The sequence below is a fragment of the Trichechus manatus genome, unplaced genomic scaffold (assembly GCF_000243295.1).
Source record: "Trichechus manatus latirostris isolate Lorelei unplaced genomic scaffold, TriManLat1.0 scaffold00021, whole genome shotgun sequence".
NCBI lineage: Eukaryota > Metazoa > Chordata > Mammalia > Sirenia > Trichechidae > Trichechus > Trichechus manatus.
In genome coordinates this window covers 5,737,254-5,758,408 of record NW_004443957.1, presented here as the reverse complement: position 1 = coordinate 5,758,408, position 21,155 = coordinate 5,737,254, and the positions used below count along the sequence as shown (strand labels likewise).

General features: G+C 40.3%; 1 protein-coding gene across 1 annotated transcript in view; it reads right to left on the bottom strand.

The window, feature by feature from the left end:
• PCNX2 (pecanex 2) overlaps positions 1-21,155 on the bottom strand; it is a 343,407-nt gene that overhangs the window by 23,883 nt on the left and 298,369 nt on the right. The window contains exons 27-28 of the mRNA XM_012554495.2: positions 13,259-13,492; positions 11,033-11,145 (exon numbers count right to left, since the gene is read on the bottom strand). Coding sequence (XP_012409949.1) covers positions 11,033-11,145; positions 13,259-13,492 — 347 coding nt within the window. The remainder of the gene's footprint in view (positions 1-11,032; positions 11,146-13,258; positions 13,493-21,155) is intronic.

Below are 21,155 nucleotides of genomic sequence, written 5' to 3'. Positions count from 1 at the left end.
GCAGCACCTTCAGCAGAACAACCCCAGCACAGGATACTTAACAAAGGAAATTTAGTGGGCGAGGAGGGAATGATGGATCCCAGAAAGTAGCCAACATGCCCCAGGCAACGATTTGGAGGGACGGATTTAAAGAGGGTAGTGCAACCAGTTACCATGCTGGTTGAAGGCTTGAGTCCATCCAGAGGTGCCTCAGAAGAAAAGCCTGGTGATCTACTTCTGAAAAATCAGCCATTGAAAACCTAGAATAAGCAAACTTCTACTCTGACACACATGGGGTTGCCATGAGTTGGAGTTGACTCGACCACAACTGTTTTTTTTTTACATAGCAGATGAAGACTAACTTATGGAAAGTATTATAGGACACAGCTTGGGGGTTAAAAGGAAGGACTCTGGAGTCTGAGCATGAACCTTGTCTCTGCCACTGTGAAATACTGCATAAATAACCTCTCAGTGCTTCATTTTTTCCAGCTATAAAATAGGGACATTCATAGCACCCATCTCATGTGGATGTTGAGAGGATGAAATGTATCAACTTGTGTAAAGCACTTAGCACTGTATGTGGCACATAGTGAACATGCTGGGTTAACTCTTATTGTGATTTTTATATCACCTTTGGATTGGTATACCTCAGGCAACATGGGATCTGAATATAAAATAATGATGTTTATGTTAAACCTCATATAATCACTGGAAAGAAGACACGTTGGCTAAATAATTTCAGTGATATTGTTTCAAATAAATTAAGAACTGGCTTATTTGTCATTTTCAGGATCAAATTTATCTTGAAATTTCCTATCCTTTTGGAAGTCAGGTCTACTCTGAGTCAATACATTTTCTTCTTCAAGCAAACACATTGCTGCTGTAAAAGCAGCTCTCTTTTCCTGATCTTAATGGAGCATTAGCCAGTATTCACCTCACCATGACCTTTCAGGAAACCCTGGTGGCACAGTGATTAAGAGCTACGGCTACTATCCAAAAGGTTGGCAGTTAAAATCCACCAGGTGCTCCTTGGAAACTCTAGGGGCAGTTCTACTCTGTCCTATAGGGTTGCTATAGGGTCGCTATGAGTCAGAATCAACTCAATGGCAATAGGTTTGTGTTTTTTTATGACTTTTCATCTGCTTGAAGACAGTGATCAAGCCATCTGTGAGCCTCTGGGGCCAGTGCAGCTAATTATTTTGACTCCCTCTTTAATCATCCCTTTATATTTGTACGGCTTTTTATAGTGGGAGACACAGCTCCCCAAAGACAATATGCCCCAAGCCCCAAATTAAAAATAATCAGTGTTTGCTTGTCATATCTATATGAATCCTTTGCATCTCCATAAAACATCCAAATTTTATTTCATTTTATATAATTGTACTCTTTTTCTCACTTGCATTCAGTTTATCATTGAAGATGATTCTCCAATTATTCATTCTCCCGGATTTTGTATGTATGTATTTTGCTTTATTGAAGATTGTCCATCAAAACTATGCCACTGTTGTAAACTCAAAGCATTTCTCCAAAAACACAAACAAATGATGCAGAGTTTGGGACTTATGCCAGGCTGCTGCACTAGACTTACCGCTTCAAAAATCATTGCTTACTCTTTTAACATTAAATTCATGAGAATGTCTTGTTGGGTCTCATAAAGTACACCTAAGGGCATAATCCTGATTTTTAAATTATATAAGGATAGAACAGGCATGACCACGCATGCATGCGCACACACACACACACACAACACACACACACAGAGACACTATTACTTTGAACACAGATATAATTATACTAAATAAAATATTAGCAAATTGAATCCAGCATTGTATAAAAAGAATAATATACCATCACAAAGTAGAGCTTATCTCAGAATTGCAAGGATGTTTCAACGTGAGGAAATCTATTAATGAAACCCATGACATTAATAGATTAAAGGAGAAGAATGATATCATCTGAACATGCGCCAATTTCTTTTTTTAATTCAACATCCTTTCCTGATAAAAGCTTTAGCAAGCTAGGAATAGAGGAAACTCTTTGACTTGATAAAAATGGTCTTACAGAAACCTAAACCAACCCTCATTCTTAATGATAAAATTTTAGACTCATAATATCTGAAATAAAGCAAGAATTCTGTTGTAGGCAGAATAATGACCCTCCAAAGATATCACCTTTCATGGCAAAAGGGACTTTGCAGCTATGGCTACGTTGAGGATCTTGAGATGGGAAGATTATAATAGATTACCTCAGTGTGCTCACTGTAATCACAATGGTCCTTTTAAGTGAAAGAGGGAGGGAGGAGAGGTAGCGCCAGAGTCAGAGAGAGATATGAAGATGCTATGCTGCTGTCTTTGAAGATGGAGGAAGGAGCCATGAGGCATGGAATGTAGGTGGCCTCTAGAAGCTGTAAAAGGTAAGAGAAAGGACTCTTCCCTAGAGACTCTGGAAGGAATGCAGCACTGCTGCCATCTTGATTTTAGCCTAGTGAAATCCATTTTGGACCTCCAGAACTATAAGATGAAAAATGTTTGTTTTTTTCCCGCTTGAACATCTTTTTTTTTTCCCCAATTATTGTTGTAAAATACATATGACATAAATTTGCTATTTTAACCATTTTAAGAGTGGCATTAATTACATTCACAATGTAGTATGAGCATCATCACTATTTCCAAAACTTTTGCATCATTCCAAGCAGAATTTCTGTTCCCATTATGAAATAACTCCCCATTTCCCCCTCCTCCTAGCTCCTGATACCTCTAATCTACTTTATGTCACTATGAATTTGTCTATTCTAGATATTTCATATAAGTGGGATCATACAATATTTTTCCTTTTGCATCTGGCTTATTTCACTTAACATAATATTTTTAAAGTTCATTCATATTGTAGAATATATTAGAACTTCGTTTCTTTTTGTGGCTGAATAATATTCCACTTTATGTATATGTTGTTATTATTGTTGTGGGTGCCGTAGAGTAGGTTCCATCTCACAGCTACCCTACATACAGCAGAATGAAACACTTCCTGGTCCTGTGCCATCCTCACAATCATTGCTATACTTGAGCCCATTGTTGCAGCCATTGTATCAATCCATCTGTTGAGGGTCTTCCTCTTTTTCACTGACCCTGTACTTTACCAAGCATGATGTCTTTCTCTAAGGACTAGCCCCTCCTGATAGCATGACCAAAGTATGTGAGATGAAATCTCACTATCCTCTCTTCTAAGGAGCATTCTGGCTATACTTCTTCTAAGACAGATTTGTGCATTCTTCTGGCAGTCCATGGTCTATTCAATACTCTTTTCCAACACCGTAACTCAAAGGCATCAATTCTTCTTCCGTCTTCCTTATTTGTTGTCCAGCTTTTGCATGCATATAAGGCAATTGAAAATAGCATGGCTCGGGCCAGGTGCACCTTAGTCCTCAAAGTGACACCTTTGCTTTTTAACACTTAAAACTTTGCTTTTTCACACTTTTTAACTTTTGAAAACTTTTTAAGACTTTGAACGTATATACCACATTTTCTTTATCTGTGCATCTGTTGATAGACACTTGTGCTGTTTCCACCTTTTGGCTACTACGAACAATGCTGCTATAAAGATGGAAGTTTGAATCCCTGCTTTCAGTTCTTTTGGGTATATAGTTGGGAGTGGAATTGCTGGGCCTTGTGGCGATTCTATGTTCCACTTTTTGAGGAATTGCCAAACTGTTTTCCACAGTGTCTGCACCATTTTACATTCCCATCAGCAATGGACGAAGGTTCTGATTTTTCCATATCTTCTCCAACACTTATTAATTTCCTTTTTTTTTTTTTTTTTGATAATAGTGGGTGTGAAGTGGTATCTCATTTCAGTTTTAATTTGCATTTCCCTAATGACAAATGGTGTTGAGTATCTTTTCATGTACTTATTGGTTGTTTGTATATCTTCTTTGGAGAAATGTCTATTCTTTTGTCCATTTCTTATTTGGATTTTCATATTTTTGATGTTCAATTGTAGGAGTTCTTTATATATTCTGGATATTAAGCCCTTATTAGATATATGGAGCCCTGGTGGCTCAGTGGTTAAGAGCTATGGCTGTTAACCAAAAAGGTTGGCACTTCGAATCCACCAGCTGTTCCTTGGAGACCATAGGCGGCAGTTCTATTCTGTCCTATAGCATTGCTGTGAGTCAGAATCGACTCAGTGGCAACGTGTTTGGTTTGAGTTTGATCAGATATATAGGTCAGATCTGCAACTGATTATGGGGCTGGTGCAGGACCAGGAAGCATGTTGTTCCATTGTGCATGGGGTCGCCATAAGTCAGAGGCAACTTAAGGGTAGCTAACAATAACAACGTCAGATATATGATTTGCAAATATTTTCTCCCATTCTGTAGGTTGTCTTTTCACTTTCTTGATAATGTTCTTTGTTGTACAAAAGTTTTTAATTTTGATGATGTCCAGTTTATCTATTTGTTGTTGTAATTGTTGTTGCTTGGGCTTTTGGTGTTGTTATCTAAGAATTATTGCCAAATCCAAAGTCATGAAGATTTACCTCTACGTTTTCTTGTAAGAGTTTTATAGTTTCAGCACTCATATTTAGGTTATTGATCCATTTTGAAGTTTTCATGTATGATATGAGGTAGGGGTCCATCTGCATTCTTTTGCATGTAGAAATCCAGTTGCTCCAGCACCATTTTTTGAAAAGACTATTCTTTCCCCCTTGAATGGACTGGCAGCCTTGTAAAAAATCAATTGACTGTAGATGTATGGGTTTATTTCTGAATTCTCAATTCTATTCCATTGGTATATATGTCTATATTTATGTCAGTACCACACTGTTTTCATTACGGTAGCTTTGTAATAAGTTTTAAAATTGAGAAATGTGAGTCCTTCAACTTTGTTATTCTTTTTCAAGATTGTTTTGGCCATTTGAGGTCCCTTACAATTCCATATGAGTTTGAGGATCAACTTTCCCATTACTGCAAAAAAGTCTATTATAATTTTGATAGAAATTGCACTGAATGTAGATCACTTTGAGTAGTACTGACATCTTAACAATATTAAGTCTTTTAGTCCATGAATACAAGATGGCTTTCCATTTATTTAGGTCTTCTTTCATTTTTTTTCACCACTGTATTGTAGTTTTCAGTGGATATATCTCTTACCTCCTTGGTTAGATTTATTCCTCAGTATTTTATTCTTTTAAATACTATTGAAAATGGACTTTTTTTTCCTTTCCATTTTTGGTTTGTTCATTTCTGTGGTTATCTAAAAAACACAACTGATTTTTGTGTGTTGATTTTGTACCCTGGAACTTTCCTGCACTTTTTTATAATCTCTAGTGGCTTTCATGTGGATTCTTTGGGCTTTTCAGCATATACAATCATGTCATCTTCAAATAAAGATATTTTTCCTTCTTCTTTTCCAATTCAGTTACCTCTTTTTGTCATGCCTAATTGTTCTGGATAGGACTTCCAGTACAATTCTGAAAAGCAGTAGCGAAAGTAGGCATCCTTGTCTTGATCCTGATCTTAGGGGAAAGCTTTCAGTCTTTCACTATTATGAGGTTAGTTTTTACCAGGTTGAGCAAGTTCCTTTTTATTCCTGGTTTGTTAAATGTTTTTATCATGAAAACATGGATTTTGTTAAATGCCTTTTCTGTATCAATTGAAATGACCGTGTCCCCTCTCCCCCTTTGTTCTGTTAATGAGGTATATTATATTGATTGGTTTTCTTATGTTGAACTACCCTTGTATTCCTGGGATAAATATGACTGAGTCATGGTTTACAATCCTCTTAATATGCTGTTGGATTCAGTTTGCTAATATTTTGTTTAGAATTTTTGATCTATATTCATAAAGGATATTGGTATGTAATTTTCTTTTCTTGTGATGGCCTCATGGAATGAGTTAAAAAATGTGTTTTCTCCCCTTCTGTTTTTGGAAGATATTAAGAAAAATTGGTATTAATTCTTCTTTAAATTTGGCAGAATACATTGGTAAAGCTATCTGGTCCTGGACACTTATTTGTTGGGAGGTTTTTTTAGTACTGATTTAATCTTAGGAATTTGTCCATTCCATCTATCTAATTTGTTGGCATAAAATTGTTCATAGTATTCTTTTATAATCTTTTTTTATTTCTGTAAGGCCATTAGTAGTCTCCCACTTTCGTTTCTGATTTTAGTTGTCTTTTCTCTCTTTTTTTTCCTTAGTCAACCTAGCTAAAGGTTTGTCAGTTTTATTGATATTTTCAACAAACCCACTTTTGGTTTCATTGATTCTCTCTATTGTTTTTTTATTCTCTATTTATTTAACTCTAATCTTTATGATTTCTTTCCTTCCACTGGGTTTGGGTTTAGCTTGATCTGCTTTTTCTTATTTCTCAGGGTATAAAGTTAGGTTATTGATTTGAGATTGTTTTCTTTTTTAAATTTTATTTTGTTGTTGTTGAGAATATACACAGCAAAACACACACCAGTTAAACAGTTTCTACATGTACAATTCAGTGACATTGATATATTCTTCAAGTTGTGCAACTATTCTCACCCTGCTTTTCTGAGTTGTTCCTCTCCCATTAACATAAACTCACTGCCCCCTAAGTTTCTTATCTAATCTTTTGAGTTGTTGTTGTCAATTTGATCCCATATAGATAGTTCTTAAAATAGCATAATGCTCAAGGCAGATAGTTTTTACTAGTTAAACGATTTTTTGGTTTTATGAAGACTTTAGGGGTTATGTTTGGTTTAAGGTTGAAAGATTGTCTCAGGGCAATAGTTTCAGGGGTTCACCCAGACTCCATAGCTCCAGAAAATCTAGAGACCATGAGAGTTTGAAATTCTGTTCTGCATTCCCCCCTTTTGATCAGGATTCCTCTATAGAATCTTTGATTAAAATGTTTAGTAATGGTAGCTATGTACCATCCAGTTCTTCTGGTCTCATGGTAAAAGTGGCAGTTATTCATGGAGGCAATTAGCCACACATTTGAGACCCTCCTCCTATTCCTGACTCTCCTTCTTCCTTTGCTGTTCCATACTATTTGAGACCAACCGTTGTGCCTTGGAAGGCTGGTTGCAAGCTTTTAAGACCACAGGCACTACACAATGCACTAAAAGGTAGCGATCCTTTTCTTTTTTTAATTTAGACATTTACAGCTATACATTTTCCTCTGAGCTCTGCCTCTGGTGTATCCCATAAGTTTTGGCATGTTGGTGTTTGTTTATTTTCATTCATCTCTAAGTATTTTCTAATTTCCCTCATGCTTTCTTCTTTGACCTATTGGTTCTTTAAGAATGTATCGTTGAATTGCCACATATTTGGGTATTTTCCAATTTTCCTTCTGTAATTGATTTCTAGCTTCATTCCATTGTATTAAAAAGAAAAAGGACAAGTTCAGGTTGGTAGAAAATATTACAAGGTATTACTATCTTAATATGCAAATAAATAAATAACATTTGCCATCCACTTGATTTGTGACTCTTGGTGACCCATGTGTGTCAGAGTAGAACTGTACTCCATAGTGTTTCCAATGGTTGATTTTTGGAAGTAGATTGCCAGGCCTTTCTTCTAAAGCACCTCTGGGTGGACTTGAACCTCCAATCTTTTGGTTAGCAGTTGAGCATGTTAACCATTTACACCACCCAAGGACTCCAATATGTAAATAGCTCTAAAAATTAGTAAGTAGCTAACAAAAATGGATAAAGCATATAAATGGCCGATTCACAGAAAAAAATTTAAATGTCCAATAAACATGTAAAAAGATCCTCAGCTTCACTGTTAATAACAGAAATGCAAATTCAAATAAGAATGAGATATAATTTTTTACCCAGGAGACAAGAGAAATTAAAAATATTGAATATCCAGTAATAGTGAGGGTATGGCAAAATACTCTTGATAATAGTATACATTAGTACAACCTTTTTGGAGAGCATTTTGACCGTATCTATAAAAATTATGTTTTAAAATTTTGTGGAGCTTTGGAACCATTATTTTCAACCAGAATCATTTATGAATACCTAAAATAGAAACCATAAAGTACAGCTTCTTTGGTTGAAGCAGATGTGGGGGCCCTGTCAGGCCCCAATCTATTCTTCACAGTGTGTTCCTCCTGGCTCTGCACAGCATATTCAGCTAAGCTCCAGCTTTATGGACTTCAGATCCCAAACCATTGGCCTAGGGGAGCATGTAAAATAAGTTACCTTTTGTAAGTCAGAGAAGAAAATGAAAGCACTGTGTGGGATTTTACTATGGCGTGGGACCTCTCAGTAAACTGAACCAGTCACAGAGACTCAAATCTTTCCCTAGAATACCAAGAATGTTATTCCCCGATTTATCTCATTTCTGTGTTTGAAACAAGTAGAGCTGACATTTAGTATGAGAATCTACTCAAAGCAAAGAAAATCCCATCAAAACAAAGTTTAAAGAAAAAAAAAGCAGCCGGTAAGCATGCTCCTAAATCAAGGGGAAAAAGAATAAGTAGACCAAGAAAGAAGCACTTGGATCAGGAATATTTGACCAAGCTACACAAAGAACTAGAATAAAGGAGTCTTTGAAAAGATCTTAGGTATGAACTCAAGGAGTAAATACTGGAAATACTTGTAGCATTCATTTGAAATTTGTAAAGAAAATTTGAAATTTATAAAGAACTTCAAATTGATCAAACAGAAGATGTTATATTGTTTTAATCATCTACCTAAATGCTATGAATAGCTGAAGATTCACTTTGTTATTTCAAGTGCAAAATCTTATGACGCTCTTCTCTTTGTAACACTGTTCTCTACAGATTAAATAAGGAGCTCACTAGACTGCTCTTGCAGGGATCACAATAGAGGCTCCCAGACAGAGCTGGAGAAAATGTAGAACAAAATTCTAACTCACACACACACACACAAAAAGACCAGACTTACTGGCCTGACAGAGACTGTAGAAACCCCGAGAGTATGGCCCCCAGACACCCTTTTAGCTCAGTAATAAAGTCACTCCTGAAGTTCACCCTTCAGCCAAAGATTAGACAGGTCTATAAAACAAAAGGAGACTAAAGTGGCACACCAGCCCAGGGACCAGGACCAAAAGGCAGGAGGGGACGGGAAAGCTAGTAATAGGGAATCCAAGGTTGAGAAGCCAGAGTGTTGACATGTCGTGAGATTGGTAACCAATGTCACTAAAAAATATGTACACTAATTGTTTAATGAGAAGCTAGTTTTTTCTGTAAACCTTCATCTAAAGTACAATAATAAAAAAAAAGGTTAAAAAATAATAATAAGGAGCCCACTATATGAGCACACATCATACTCTTACAAAACTCATGGATGCTTCTTCTGCTAAGACTTTTCAAACAACAATCCTATTTAGTCCCATTTGGCCAGAAAGGTAGCTGCCTAGTAGGAGACTTGAGTCAGGTAGGAAGACAGAAAGAGGCTAGAAGACAGTTAGCTTCTCCCCAGAGTATTTTCCTATCATGGGTATTAAAATAATCCTTTACAGATAAGTCATTTGGCCTTGCTCACCTGTGAAAAATATCATAAAATTCTGAGATTGTGGGAGTTGAAAGAGTAGCTGACGTCATAAATTCTAATTATCCGAAGTTCTTACTTTCCCCTGTTGGTGACTCAAGGCTACTGCCTCCAGAGAGAAATAAAAGAAACTGCCAACCCCCACACGCCTCCATTTATCAATTCATAACGTATAATTTATGATACCTTTCAACTGCTTGCCCCACTGATTACTCACAGCCATCCTCCTCAGGAGAGGCATTCACAAGTACAGTAAACAATGATATTCTCTGGACTTGTCAATGTTCACCTAACTGCCTGGGGTGGTGAGGGCTGTTAAACAGATAGAACAAGGTTGTTTGCCCTTAAGAAGCTTGTGATCTAACTTAATAACACAAAACTCACTGAAGTCAAATATCAGAACTCCTTTTTCAGAGCACCATATGGAAAATGCAATATAGACATATTAAAGAAAGTCCAAGTAGAGGGAGAAACTGAGGGGCAGTTACAGGAGGTTTCTAGAGATTCTGATTGTGATTCAGTACTGGGGTTTTGACCATCTATTTTTTTTAAAGCTCCCCACTTCTTTACGGTCCCCAACCTTGGCAGCACACTGAAATCACCCAGGGAGCTTTAAAAAACACTGATGCCTAGGCCCACTCACAGGGATTTGGATGTAAATGATCTGAGCTGGAGCATGGCCTGGGTGTCAGGAATTTTAAAGGCCCCTCAGGAGATGTAAATGCGAAGCTAAGGTTGAGCACCACTAAACAAAGAAATTCTCATGGGCAGACAGAGTCCAGAACCACAGGTGTCAAATGTCAAGGGACTAGGGGAAAGCTGTGAAATGACCACTGATTTGGATGACTCGAAGGTGACCGATGAAATGAGTAAGAGCAGTTTTGTGGGTGTGGGGGGACCAGAAGGCAAATGTGAGACAGTTAAGGCTGTAAGTAGTTTCATTGTGAATGGAAGTCCAAAAGTTCATTTGTGAGTGAAAGAGATGACCTGAGTGACAGAGGACACCATGGGGCCAGGAGGAGTTTAATTTTTTGTTTTGCTCTTCAAGAAGAGAGACCTGGGTTGTTTACACACAGAAGGGATGATCCAGTAGAAAGAGAGTTTGAAAAACAGGAAAAGGGAAATGCCATTAATCGAAGTCTCTTAGAGACAGGACAGGGTAAGTGTGAGACTAGCATACAGATGTGAGGATTTTCTTTGTGAGGGAATGGGAACTAACATTTACTGAGCATCAGCTTTGCTAGGTACCAGGCCAGACACTGCGTAGGCATGATTTCATTTAGTGTTCCCAGCAAATCTTCAAGGACCATTCATTGTAGGGTAGAAGGCCCTATACCTAGAATCACTGCATCTTGACAGTTCCATACTAATGATATTTCCAAATCCAATACTCCAAAAGACAGCAGTGGTCAAAAACACTTGTGGCAGCCCCAACATGATTTATTATGGAAAGAAGTACAAGCAAACATTGAAAAAAAGGAAAACATTGAAAAAAATCTGTTGGAAAAATGAAAACATTGGTGCCTGTACTGGTCTAAGAAATCCCAGCTGTTTCCCCAGGTACCTGAGAACCATATTGTGAGCTGCGGTTCCCAGAGCTCTTCTCCCCAGGATGCACAGGGCAAAGGACAGAGTCACCAAAGGAGAGTCCTCATCGCTGTCCAGAGTCTCCGAAGGCTGAAAGAGGAGGGACAGCAATTCAACTTTCACACAGGCCCCAATATCCTTTTCATGACCGGTGGGATATATGGTTGCCCACCAACATTTTCTGCCTCTCAGGTTCATTGGGAAGTTGCTTTCCCATTGATAGTGCATGCTGCCACAAGGCAGGGGCCTTTATGACTGTTTGAAACAAAAATCAAAGTGCATGTGCCACAAATTACTGTTTCTACACAGTGTTGTATGAGGTATGTGCATTTTTGGTAGGAAAAATAGAAATTTGAAAAAAAGATTTTGAGACACCTATGTGCCAGTGGACTCAGGGAGACTCCAGGGGTACAATTAGTGGGACAACATATGTCCCTCTGGAATAGAAGGGTAAGTTGTGGGAGGGGAGCAAGGAAAAAAAAATCCATACTACCTACCAAAAATTCAACAACACTCAATGATTCAGCGTGCTTCCATTAATGAAAACACATGGTACCAATGAAAAATTTAAAACAGAAAATAATTGGGTCTTGAAAGGGATATGCACTGACATGACTCTTAATGTAGAGTTTGAGGAGGCTTTTTAAGTTAGCTATTATGCTCAACCAGTCCCCTCTATAATAATCCCAGGGACAGAGAACTCTCTGCTTCCTTAAGCTGTTTCTTTTATGGTTGGACAGGGAAAGAAATAAAAATTGAAAAGCTACTTTATGGGAAAAAAGGGGCTAAGATGTGGTTTGATGATTTAATTCCCTAGGATTTTGGATATGGCCCTTCAGTTCGTGACTGTAAGCCAACTGAATGCCCACTTTAACACTCCCCAATATACGGTAAGAGACATGGTCTAGCAGAAAGAGAAGAAATAAATAGTACGAAGCAAGCTGGAACAAAGGTCCTGCCTTCTCCCTATAATGAAGAGTCCTTTGACTTGACCATAAGTCCACAATCAACAACTAAATTACAAGGGTCGTCCGAAGTCAGATTATTTTAAAAGGGAGTGAGAGGGTAGTGTGGAAGAAATTTAAAGTCATAGTATCTTTAAAAAAAAAAAAAGAAGAAGAAAGGAAGAAACTATTTCATCCACCAAGTGAGGAATGAGGAAGGCCATCGTGGTGGTAGCTAAGAATATCAGTAGATGATTCAAATATCTCCACCACTTGAAGAGTCAGTGGTAAAGATGGTCAGCACACATTTGCCTTGGTCTGTCTGCCACCTGCTTGTTCTGCCACTTGTTTTCAATCACTCATAAGTAGGTCAAAGACCAGGGCTAGTGTCATGGTTGGGTTCCCTTTTTACAGGACTTATCACATACTTTATCAGCTGCTGAGGAAGTTGTTTTCAACATGGACCCACTTTCTCCAACAACCACACATTGATTCAGCCTTTCAAATACTGTTTTCCTCCCTTTTCTCCGCTACTCTCCCTCCTTCCCCATTTCTGTTTGTAAGATGTCACTGTCCTTGGCTTCATTTCTGAGAGGTAGGATCCACCTCCAGATGGTCCTCATCAACTGAACAACATGGCACAAGAGAAACAAATATGGAAGTAAGTGGGGCCATCTGATGGTTAAGTAAAATCTGCATGTCCATGATTAGATGTGTTCACAAATCGTCCTGAAGACTTTTAGCACAGATAGACTCTGTACAGCAATCTCAAAATGAAATTTTAAGCAAAGAAGTTTTCAATGTTTTAAAGTGATTATAGAGACCTAAAGGAGTTCTGGTGACGCAGTGGTTAAGAGCTTGGCTGCTAACCAAACGGTCAGCAGTTTGAATCCAACAGTTGCTCCTTGGAAACCCTATGGGGCAGTTCTACTCCATCCTATTGGGTCGCTATGAGTCGGAATCGACTCGACGTCAATGGGTTTGTTTGTTTGTTTGTTTATATGGAGGCCTAAAACATCACTGACCCTGCAGCACAGCACAGAGGGAAATGTACCTTCCAGGCTGCTCATTAGAAACACAATGTAGTTCTTACAGTTAATTGTGCCAAACCATTAAATACACATTTATTCAAACACTGATGCCTTTTCTCCTCTCTATTTTATCATAGTCCACCATGGAATATAAGAATGAGATGGACTTTACAACAATGTTCCTTGTTTAAAATCTCACATTCAATGTCCCTCCTCTTCCCCACCTACCTCTTGTTGTTTCTGTGCACAGTACTGGATCCATTCTAGGTAAACGTTGCAGTAGCTAGCTCTGGTGATCCCCTGAAGACATGGCACGTAATCATCATCAATGTTAATGTTGAACATTGCAAGGTCACGCTCAATGTAATGCCACTTGGCAAAAGGCTGCAGGGACTTCAGAAGTGACTCATTTTTGATCCAGGAGAGGAGTTTGGGGGAAGTGACCATGAAGTATATTATACTCTGCAGAGAGAAAGCAAGAATTTGAGCCCTCACAGCCATTCTAAAGCCAGAGAGGTTTTTATTTGTTAGATCTCAGAAAGTCAATCAATCTCAGGAAAGTATGAGACGTGAAATCTCTACATATGGTATCATTTGTATTTCCTGCTAGACTTAATTTAGAAAACCCACTTGAGACATCCTAAAATATAAGGGTCAGTGTTAAGGAAGAGGGAAGTCAAAGAATATGACGCTAACAGAACGTGAGAGGACAGAATTTTTGTGGTGAGAAAGAATGACAGAGAGAAGCACAGAGTGATGGAATTACTACAGGCTTCTATTTATGCCAGGCCAGGCTGAGTCCAGCTGCGAGAGAGCGGGGAAGACCCTCTTCCAGAGCCCCAACCAAAGGCCACTGAATGCATTAAAATGACACAGTTCCTATGGAAAGTATTTATGATGTAAAATTAATGTAGCACACACACACACATAATACTGGATGCCCAGAACTTTGACATCAGTGACACGTTCAAAAACAACCCATGTTTTCTCCTTCACGAGACGCTGCACTTATGAATACCTACTGGGGAAAACACCAGCCTCAGGCTTTACTGCACAGAGTCACAGCTCTATCAAAAGCCATCTTGTAGTTTTCAGATGAATTCATCCTTCAAAACATTGGCCTTGGCCTCAAGGAGTGAAAATGCAACAGAGAAAAGGAAAATCCAAGCCTGATACAGGCCCATCAGCTACTGAATACAAGTGCCCTGCTGCAAGTTACTTCCAGTGTTCACTGCATTTTCCTTATGGCAGAAACAGGGACGTGGTGCTCAGTGCTCGTGCAGAGTGTAGACCAGAGACTTGGCTGCGCTTCTAGCCTTGAAATCACAGCACCAAATGGGGGTGTGGTCTTGGTGGCAGGGAGGCCTTGATGTGAACTTCTGTTAGAATTATTCACTTACTTGGGGGCCTTCCCTGATTATAAAGCACAGTTTTTTCCAAAAGACAAAACAGAAAGAGATGTATACTGATGTGGACCTCAATAAAGGTTCAGGTGACTAGAGCCTCTGAAAGGGGGAAGAAGCATCCTGACAGGGGGCTCCCACTCTTACTCCACGCTGGTCCCTCTCTTTGACTGTGAAGTGAATTCCAAAGCTCTGAAGTCTGAGGTCTCTGGTTTTCAGGTAATTTCAGGGGCCTGAGCAGGTGAGGGACTGACACACAGGATCTGTGGACATTGGGAAACAATCGCAAACACCTGACTTAGTCTCTCTCTGCTGTCAAAAGAAGGCTACTCTTTGGTTAATGGCTTGTGGCCTTCCTCCTTTGGGTATATTCTTTCAGGCTCCATAGTCTACCTGTCCCTCCGATGGAGAACAGGAAAAATAAATCCACAGATAATGAGTAGAATTCAGTAGTTCATATGTTCTGCAGCACTGCATCCCAAGCAATAATGGCTGGCCTTAAAACATCCTTTCAACAAAAGGAGGAAAGGAGAGAGGAGGGAAGGAAGACAGGAGGGAAGGAAGAAGAAAGGGAAGGGAGAGAGGAGGGAAGAAGAGAGGAAGGGGGGAGAGAGAGAAGGAAGGAGGGAGGGGGAAGGAGAGAGGAGGGAATGAGGGAGGGAGGGTAAAAGAGACAGCAGGGAAGGAGAGAGTAAGGGGGAGGGAGACAGGAAGGAGGGAGGGATAGAGCGGTAAAAGGAAACAGAAAGAGAGAGGTGGGAAAGACAGAAGTACTAATGATGCCCACAGTTCACCATTGCTTTGAGGTTTAAAATGAGATGATGTACATGAAGAACTGGGCACATGGTACATGAGTCAGGAATGATAATAACATCATACCTGTGGCCCTTATCCCTTACCTACTCCACCTGTAGGGTAGGCTGGAGGGCTGAGGATGCAGGCAGGAGGACAGCAACATCAGCCAGAAGAGGTCTGGAGCAGAGGGGTAGGGGTTTGGGTGGCATTAGGGGACAGGAGACAGCTGTCTGTGTTAGTCACCAGAGCACATATCTAAGATTGAAATGTACAAATTCTTGATCAGGAAGGTTTCCTACTGACTATCTCCTGGCCTGGATGTAAAGCCTCCACGAGGTAAACAGTTTAAGCGGCCACATCAAAGTTAGAAGCAAAGAGTATAATGACACCCAGCATCTGTGACTTTGGCCACAGGCACTATTCTCAGCTGTGATTTAAGAAGGGAAAAGAATACACTGTTCTCCCTAAACACCTGGGTCTAGCAAACATCTGGTCTAGTTTTTCCTTAAATGTCCTAATCACATGCACGAGATAGAAATAACAAACAAAAATCAAAAGACAAACATTTACCTTTTGCTTAGGACCATAGCCTTGTGGGACTTCTAGGTCAATTGGCACAACATAGTCTTAAAGTTTATGTTCTATATCTTAGTTTGGTAAGTAGCATCTGGGGTCTTAAAAGCTTGTAAGCAGCCATCTAAGATATAACTATTGGTCTCTACTCATCTGGAGCAAAAGAGAAAGAAGGAAACCAAAGACTCAAAGAAGAACCTGGTCTACAGAACCAATTGCCTACACAAAGCAGAGCCTCACCTAGCCAGAGAACAGAACTAGATGGTGCCCAGCTACCACTACCAACCATTCTGACCAGGACCGTAATAGATGGTCCCGTGTAGAATGGAAGAAAATCGTAGAACAAAACTCAAAATTAAAATAAAAAGGCCATATTTACTGGACTGGCAGAGACTGGGAAATTGCTGAGACTATTGCCCTGAGATACCCTTTAAACTTTGAACTGAAACTACTCCCTGAGGTCACCTTTCAACTAAATAACAGATTAGCTCATAAAACAAACAATATTACCCATTAGTACCGTGCTCCTTTTATTTAAAAAAAAAAAAAATCATCTATTTGAGACCAAACAGTCAACATTTACCCTAAAGCAAAGATGAGAAGGTCAGGGGTGGCAGGGAAGCAAGAATAATGAAAACGCAACAACCAGAATAGAAATGATGAGAATGTTGACAGAATGTGAAAAATGTAACCAAAGTCACTGAACAATATGTGTAGAAATTGATAAATCGGAACCTAATTTGCTGTGTAAACTTTCACCAAAAACTCAATAAAATATTTAAAATAAAAAATAATAGGGGAACTACTTCTGCAATAGGAGTCCCTGAGCGGTACAAGTGGTTTGCATTTGGTTACTAACTTAAAGGTTGGCAGTTTGAATCCACCCGGAAGCTCTATATATGAAGGGGCTGATAATCTACTTCTGTGAAGAGTACAGCCGAGAAAACCCTATGGAACAGTTCTATTCTGTAACACGTGGGGTTGCCATGAGTTGGAATTGACTTGATGGCAACAGGCACCTTTTCAATAATTCTGTAATTCTAATGCTGTTCTTTTTTTTTTTTTTTTTTTTTTAGTATGGAGAAGGCCTAGTTGATAACATAAGCTCAGATTCCATCACTCCAGCAGGGCTAATGCAGTCAAGTAACCCCTAAACTTGTCTCTCATCCCCAGTCTCTCACACATGGCCAGTGCAGTGCAACGCGTTTCTCTTCAGTTATGGGCTTTTTGGCCCTGGGTTTGTAGTTCTGCCAAAATGATTTGCTGGGCCACAATCTTGCAAAGGGATTTGACTGTTTACCATGCAACTAAGGTGCATACAACCTTTGTGGGGAATCTGGCAATTACTATGCAAATTAGGTGACTGTGGCCTACCAAGGGGATTGGTCAATTCGTGGTTTTGGTCACAGGAGTAGACATATAAAAGGGTTAACCCCACAGAGGTTGTGGCGGGAGGCCTTGCTACCATCAAGAAGAGCCTGGAGCGGAGCACATCCTCTGGACCTGGGGTCCCTGTGCTGAGAACCTCCTAGATCCAGGAGACAGAGTTGTAACACTGGAGACTATGAGAGATGGCACAGCGGCAGCACGAGCAACAGTGGCGTGAAACAGCAGGGACCAGGAGACTGGCAAGAGGTGACTGCCCATGGAGTGAGAGAGCTGAGCACCTTCGGGTAAGAGTCTTGCTGGCAGAGTGGGGCGCCTCTGAGCACTTATCCATAGAGCTAAAGAGTTGTAACACTTGCCCAAGCAGGGCAGAGGCCAAAGGCCAAGAGGCGAGCCTGCTAGCCTGGCCTAGAAGCACAGCCTACCTGAGGGCCATGGCTTAGAAGGAGCTGAGAGCTGTCCTGGTTGGAAGTTATCCTGATTGACAAACTGATCCTGTCCTATGTTGTTCCTGTTACTTTCAAGTTAATACTGATCCTGAAATGTAGCCAGTTACTTCCCTAATAAACCCCATAGCTGTCGAAAAAAAAAAAAAAAAGCTTATCTTTTGATCTATTTCTAGGGAGAAATTAAATAACCCTACAACCGATGAAGTTGTATTAGTTAATAAAGACTTTGAATCTCAGAGGCTAAAACTTCTTCTTTTAGGTCTGGCAAAACCTTGCAGTGTGGACTTTGGATCAACTGTATAACCTTGGCTCAATCGGCATTCCCACGTTCCCATGCTAGAAGGGAACTGTAGTGCTAACACACACCTCTCACCAGAAGCACCCAGAACCACTCCAACTAATTCTAAACCATACTCCATTTCCACTTTATATAGGAAGAAATTCTGTCATGGAGACATAGTTAATGAATAGGGTAGAATCCCAGAATCTGCCAGAATGGAACAGATAAATGATAAGGAAAACAGGAAAGCAAGGTGAAAATGAATTTGACAGAATATAACCTGAATCACGTTGTAAGCAGGACACTTTCTGAATTAATTCAGTATATCTGGCTCCTACAGCAGGGATTCTCTTTGTTGCTCATTTTAATTGTAGATCAGCCTATTCTATCAGACAACTGATTCTAGTAACGGGACCTGGCAGTCCGGCCAACATGACTGGATTTTTCACTCTGTATTCTGCAAAGCAAGTGATAAGCACATCTCCCTTCTGAAAGATCTAGGCAGAAACAGTAGCAGCAGGAACGCCAGGCACTGGCAAAGGCTGCTTTCTTGAATGCTAAGAGGTATTTAAACACTCATAAATTGAGGAGAGATGGAGGATGCACCAGGGAAAATTTCAAGTCCTCAGGAAGGAAATTATTTCAAATATGTTCATAGAGGGTGGAGGGACTGACCTAGTTTACTGAAAGATTTTTTAAAAAATCCTTTTTTGTAAAAGGAATTATTCTAAGTTCTTCTTCCTTTTCAATTGTCCTGTGCAATAGAAAAATAAAAAAAAAAAAGAATGAAACTGAACTCTTGAAACTTGAAGCAATTCACAGCTACAAAGTCAACTTTGCTCACCAAGCAACCAAGGTCAAAGAAGAAAATATTTATTTGTTTTCTTTCCAAAAGTCTGTTTCATCTCTTCTAACAGCCACTCCATTCTCCTCAAATTTCATCTAACCATATCATGAGAGAGGGAGTCCCTGGGTGGTGCAAATGGTTAAGATGCTCAGCTGCTAACTGAACGGTTGGAAGTTCAAGTCCACCCACAAGTACCTTGGAAGATCTGGCCTGGTGATCTACTTCTGAAAAATCATCCATTGGAAACCCTATGGAGCACAATACTACTCTGACACACATGGGGTCACCATGAGTTGGAGTCAACTGGACAGCAACTGATTTTTTACCACGGGAGTGAGTGGCAGTTCTGACTACCCCTTGCTGAAAGGTAGGAAGATGTATGACTGAGTATTATATTTAGCAAAACTTCACATGAATGAGGTTGACACTGCCAATGTGAATTAATGAGGGTGGCATCATGTGGCCCCATTGGTGCAAATATCTCAGTCCATCTGAGCTCTGACTGGGAGTTAAGGAGATTCTGTTTATATTAAGAACAAATATGTCTGTAGTTGTTCCCAAACTTGGTTGTGTATGAAATCACTTAGGAAACTTATTTAAAAATATAAGTCCTTGGGCCACACTCCAGGCCTACAGAGTCAGAATTCTGGGTAAGACATGGAAATCTGTAATTATCCAGCCACCTGGGTGAGTCTGATGCTGCTGGTCTAGGTAAAAAATCACTGCACTCTCTTCCTCTCCTACCTCACCTACAGGGCTCATTTAGGGATTTAGGGATCACTCCCCTTTCTTAGAAAGCAGAGTGAGGGGCGCTGCTCCCCAGAAGCCAACTAGTACCTGGCAGGGTTCTGGGAACCTCCCTTAGCCCTCCTCTATTTGCAGACTATACTGGATTTGTTTTTCAGATTACAACTTGTTATTTTAGAAAGCATGTAGAGGATCAGAAGGCATGTCAGAGAGGAGAGAAGGACAGTAGATAACCAATTACAAGTCCAGGGGAGGGAGGCAGAGGTACCATCTGTCTGAGCATCAGCACAGAGCTCCCAAGGCCTCTGGAAAAGCCAAGCGTGTTAGCCAGGGAGGGCGGACCCTGAGAGGGCACCTAATCCACTTCCTCTCCCTTCTCTCCCACACCTGGTGATCTGCTTGCCTCATTATGTGAGCTCAGGTCTGTCCACGTGTCTGGCCCATGGAAGGGCAGCCCATGGGAGTCCCAGAGTCCCAGAGACTTGGCTCAGTACTGAACCCCATTCTTGCCTGGAGCAGTCACTCAGACCCTTGCCTAGATCTGGATCTCTTAACATCCAGAATTTATGGCCTGGACTCCTAGTTCCCACTTATCTGGAGCCTTTCTTCATTCAGTCCAAAAATGTATGGGGCACCTCAATATGCAAGTCATCACATAGAGCTCAGGGACACAGAGGAACCAGGAGTGGCTCTTGTGCTTAACGAGTTGTCATAGTGAAGTAGAAAATCTTCTAGAGGACAGGGAAGTGAACAGCACAGGCCCCAGGGCAGCACATGAGGAAGAGCTGGAATTCGAGCCCAGATTGGAAGGTAAGATTTGAGCAAAGAATAGTGAGAAGAAAGTCTTTGCAGGAGGAGAGACCAGCACATGCAAAGGCACAGTGGGTAAAGCTCCGTGTGGACACAGCATATACAAGAAAGGGATGAGGAACAGAGGTGGCTAATGGAAATGAAATTGGACACAACAGTGGAGGCCTTTGGATGGCAGATTAAAGAGTCTAGCATTATTCTTGAGGCAACAAGGAGAAGTTCAACTCCAGGTTTCATAAACCTGCCTATCTGGATGCCCCTGCTTGCCCTAGCTGCTTCTCTGGGTTACATTCCCGGCCACTTGCTTCCAACCTGTCCTGCTGCCACCTAAGAACTAAAGGATATGCTTGAAAGAAGCTTTCTCTCCTGGATGAGGGAGGCCGAGATGGCTAGTTACCACCTAACTTCTGTTTTCACCTCCTTCCACAAACACGTGATTTTATCTGGGCTCATGGCTGCCTGGAATACACCTTCCAGGCCACCTTGCAGCCAGCATCCTGACTAAGCTGCAGCCAATGGGACGAAGCAGAAGTGCACCATGGGAGCCTCCTTTCCCCCACCTGTTGCCTGAAACTTGAATCTTGGAACATGAGGTTGGGTGATATACTTAAAATGGTGGCACTGAGAGCTGGAAAGAACCTGGGTGTTACCATACCAGCCTTCATTTCTGTGAGAGTGAAATAAACTTCTCTCTTGTGTGCACCACTGCTATTTTGTGACTCACCACCAAGTCTAATACCAACTGATATACCGAATTTTCCTGGAGTTTATTCTACGTATGAAAAAACTTCATGGCTTAGGGAACAGAAGAGGGAGTTAGGAGTCAAGAGATCAC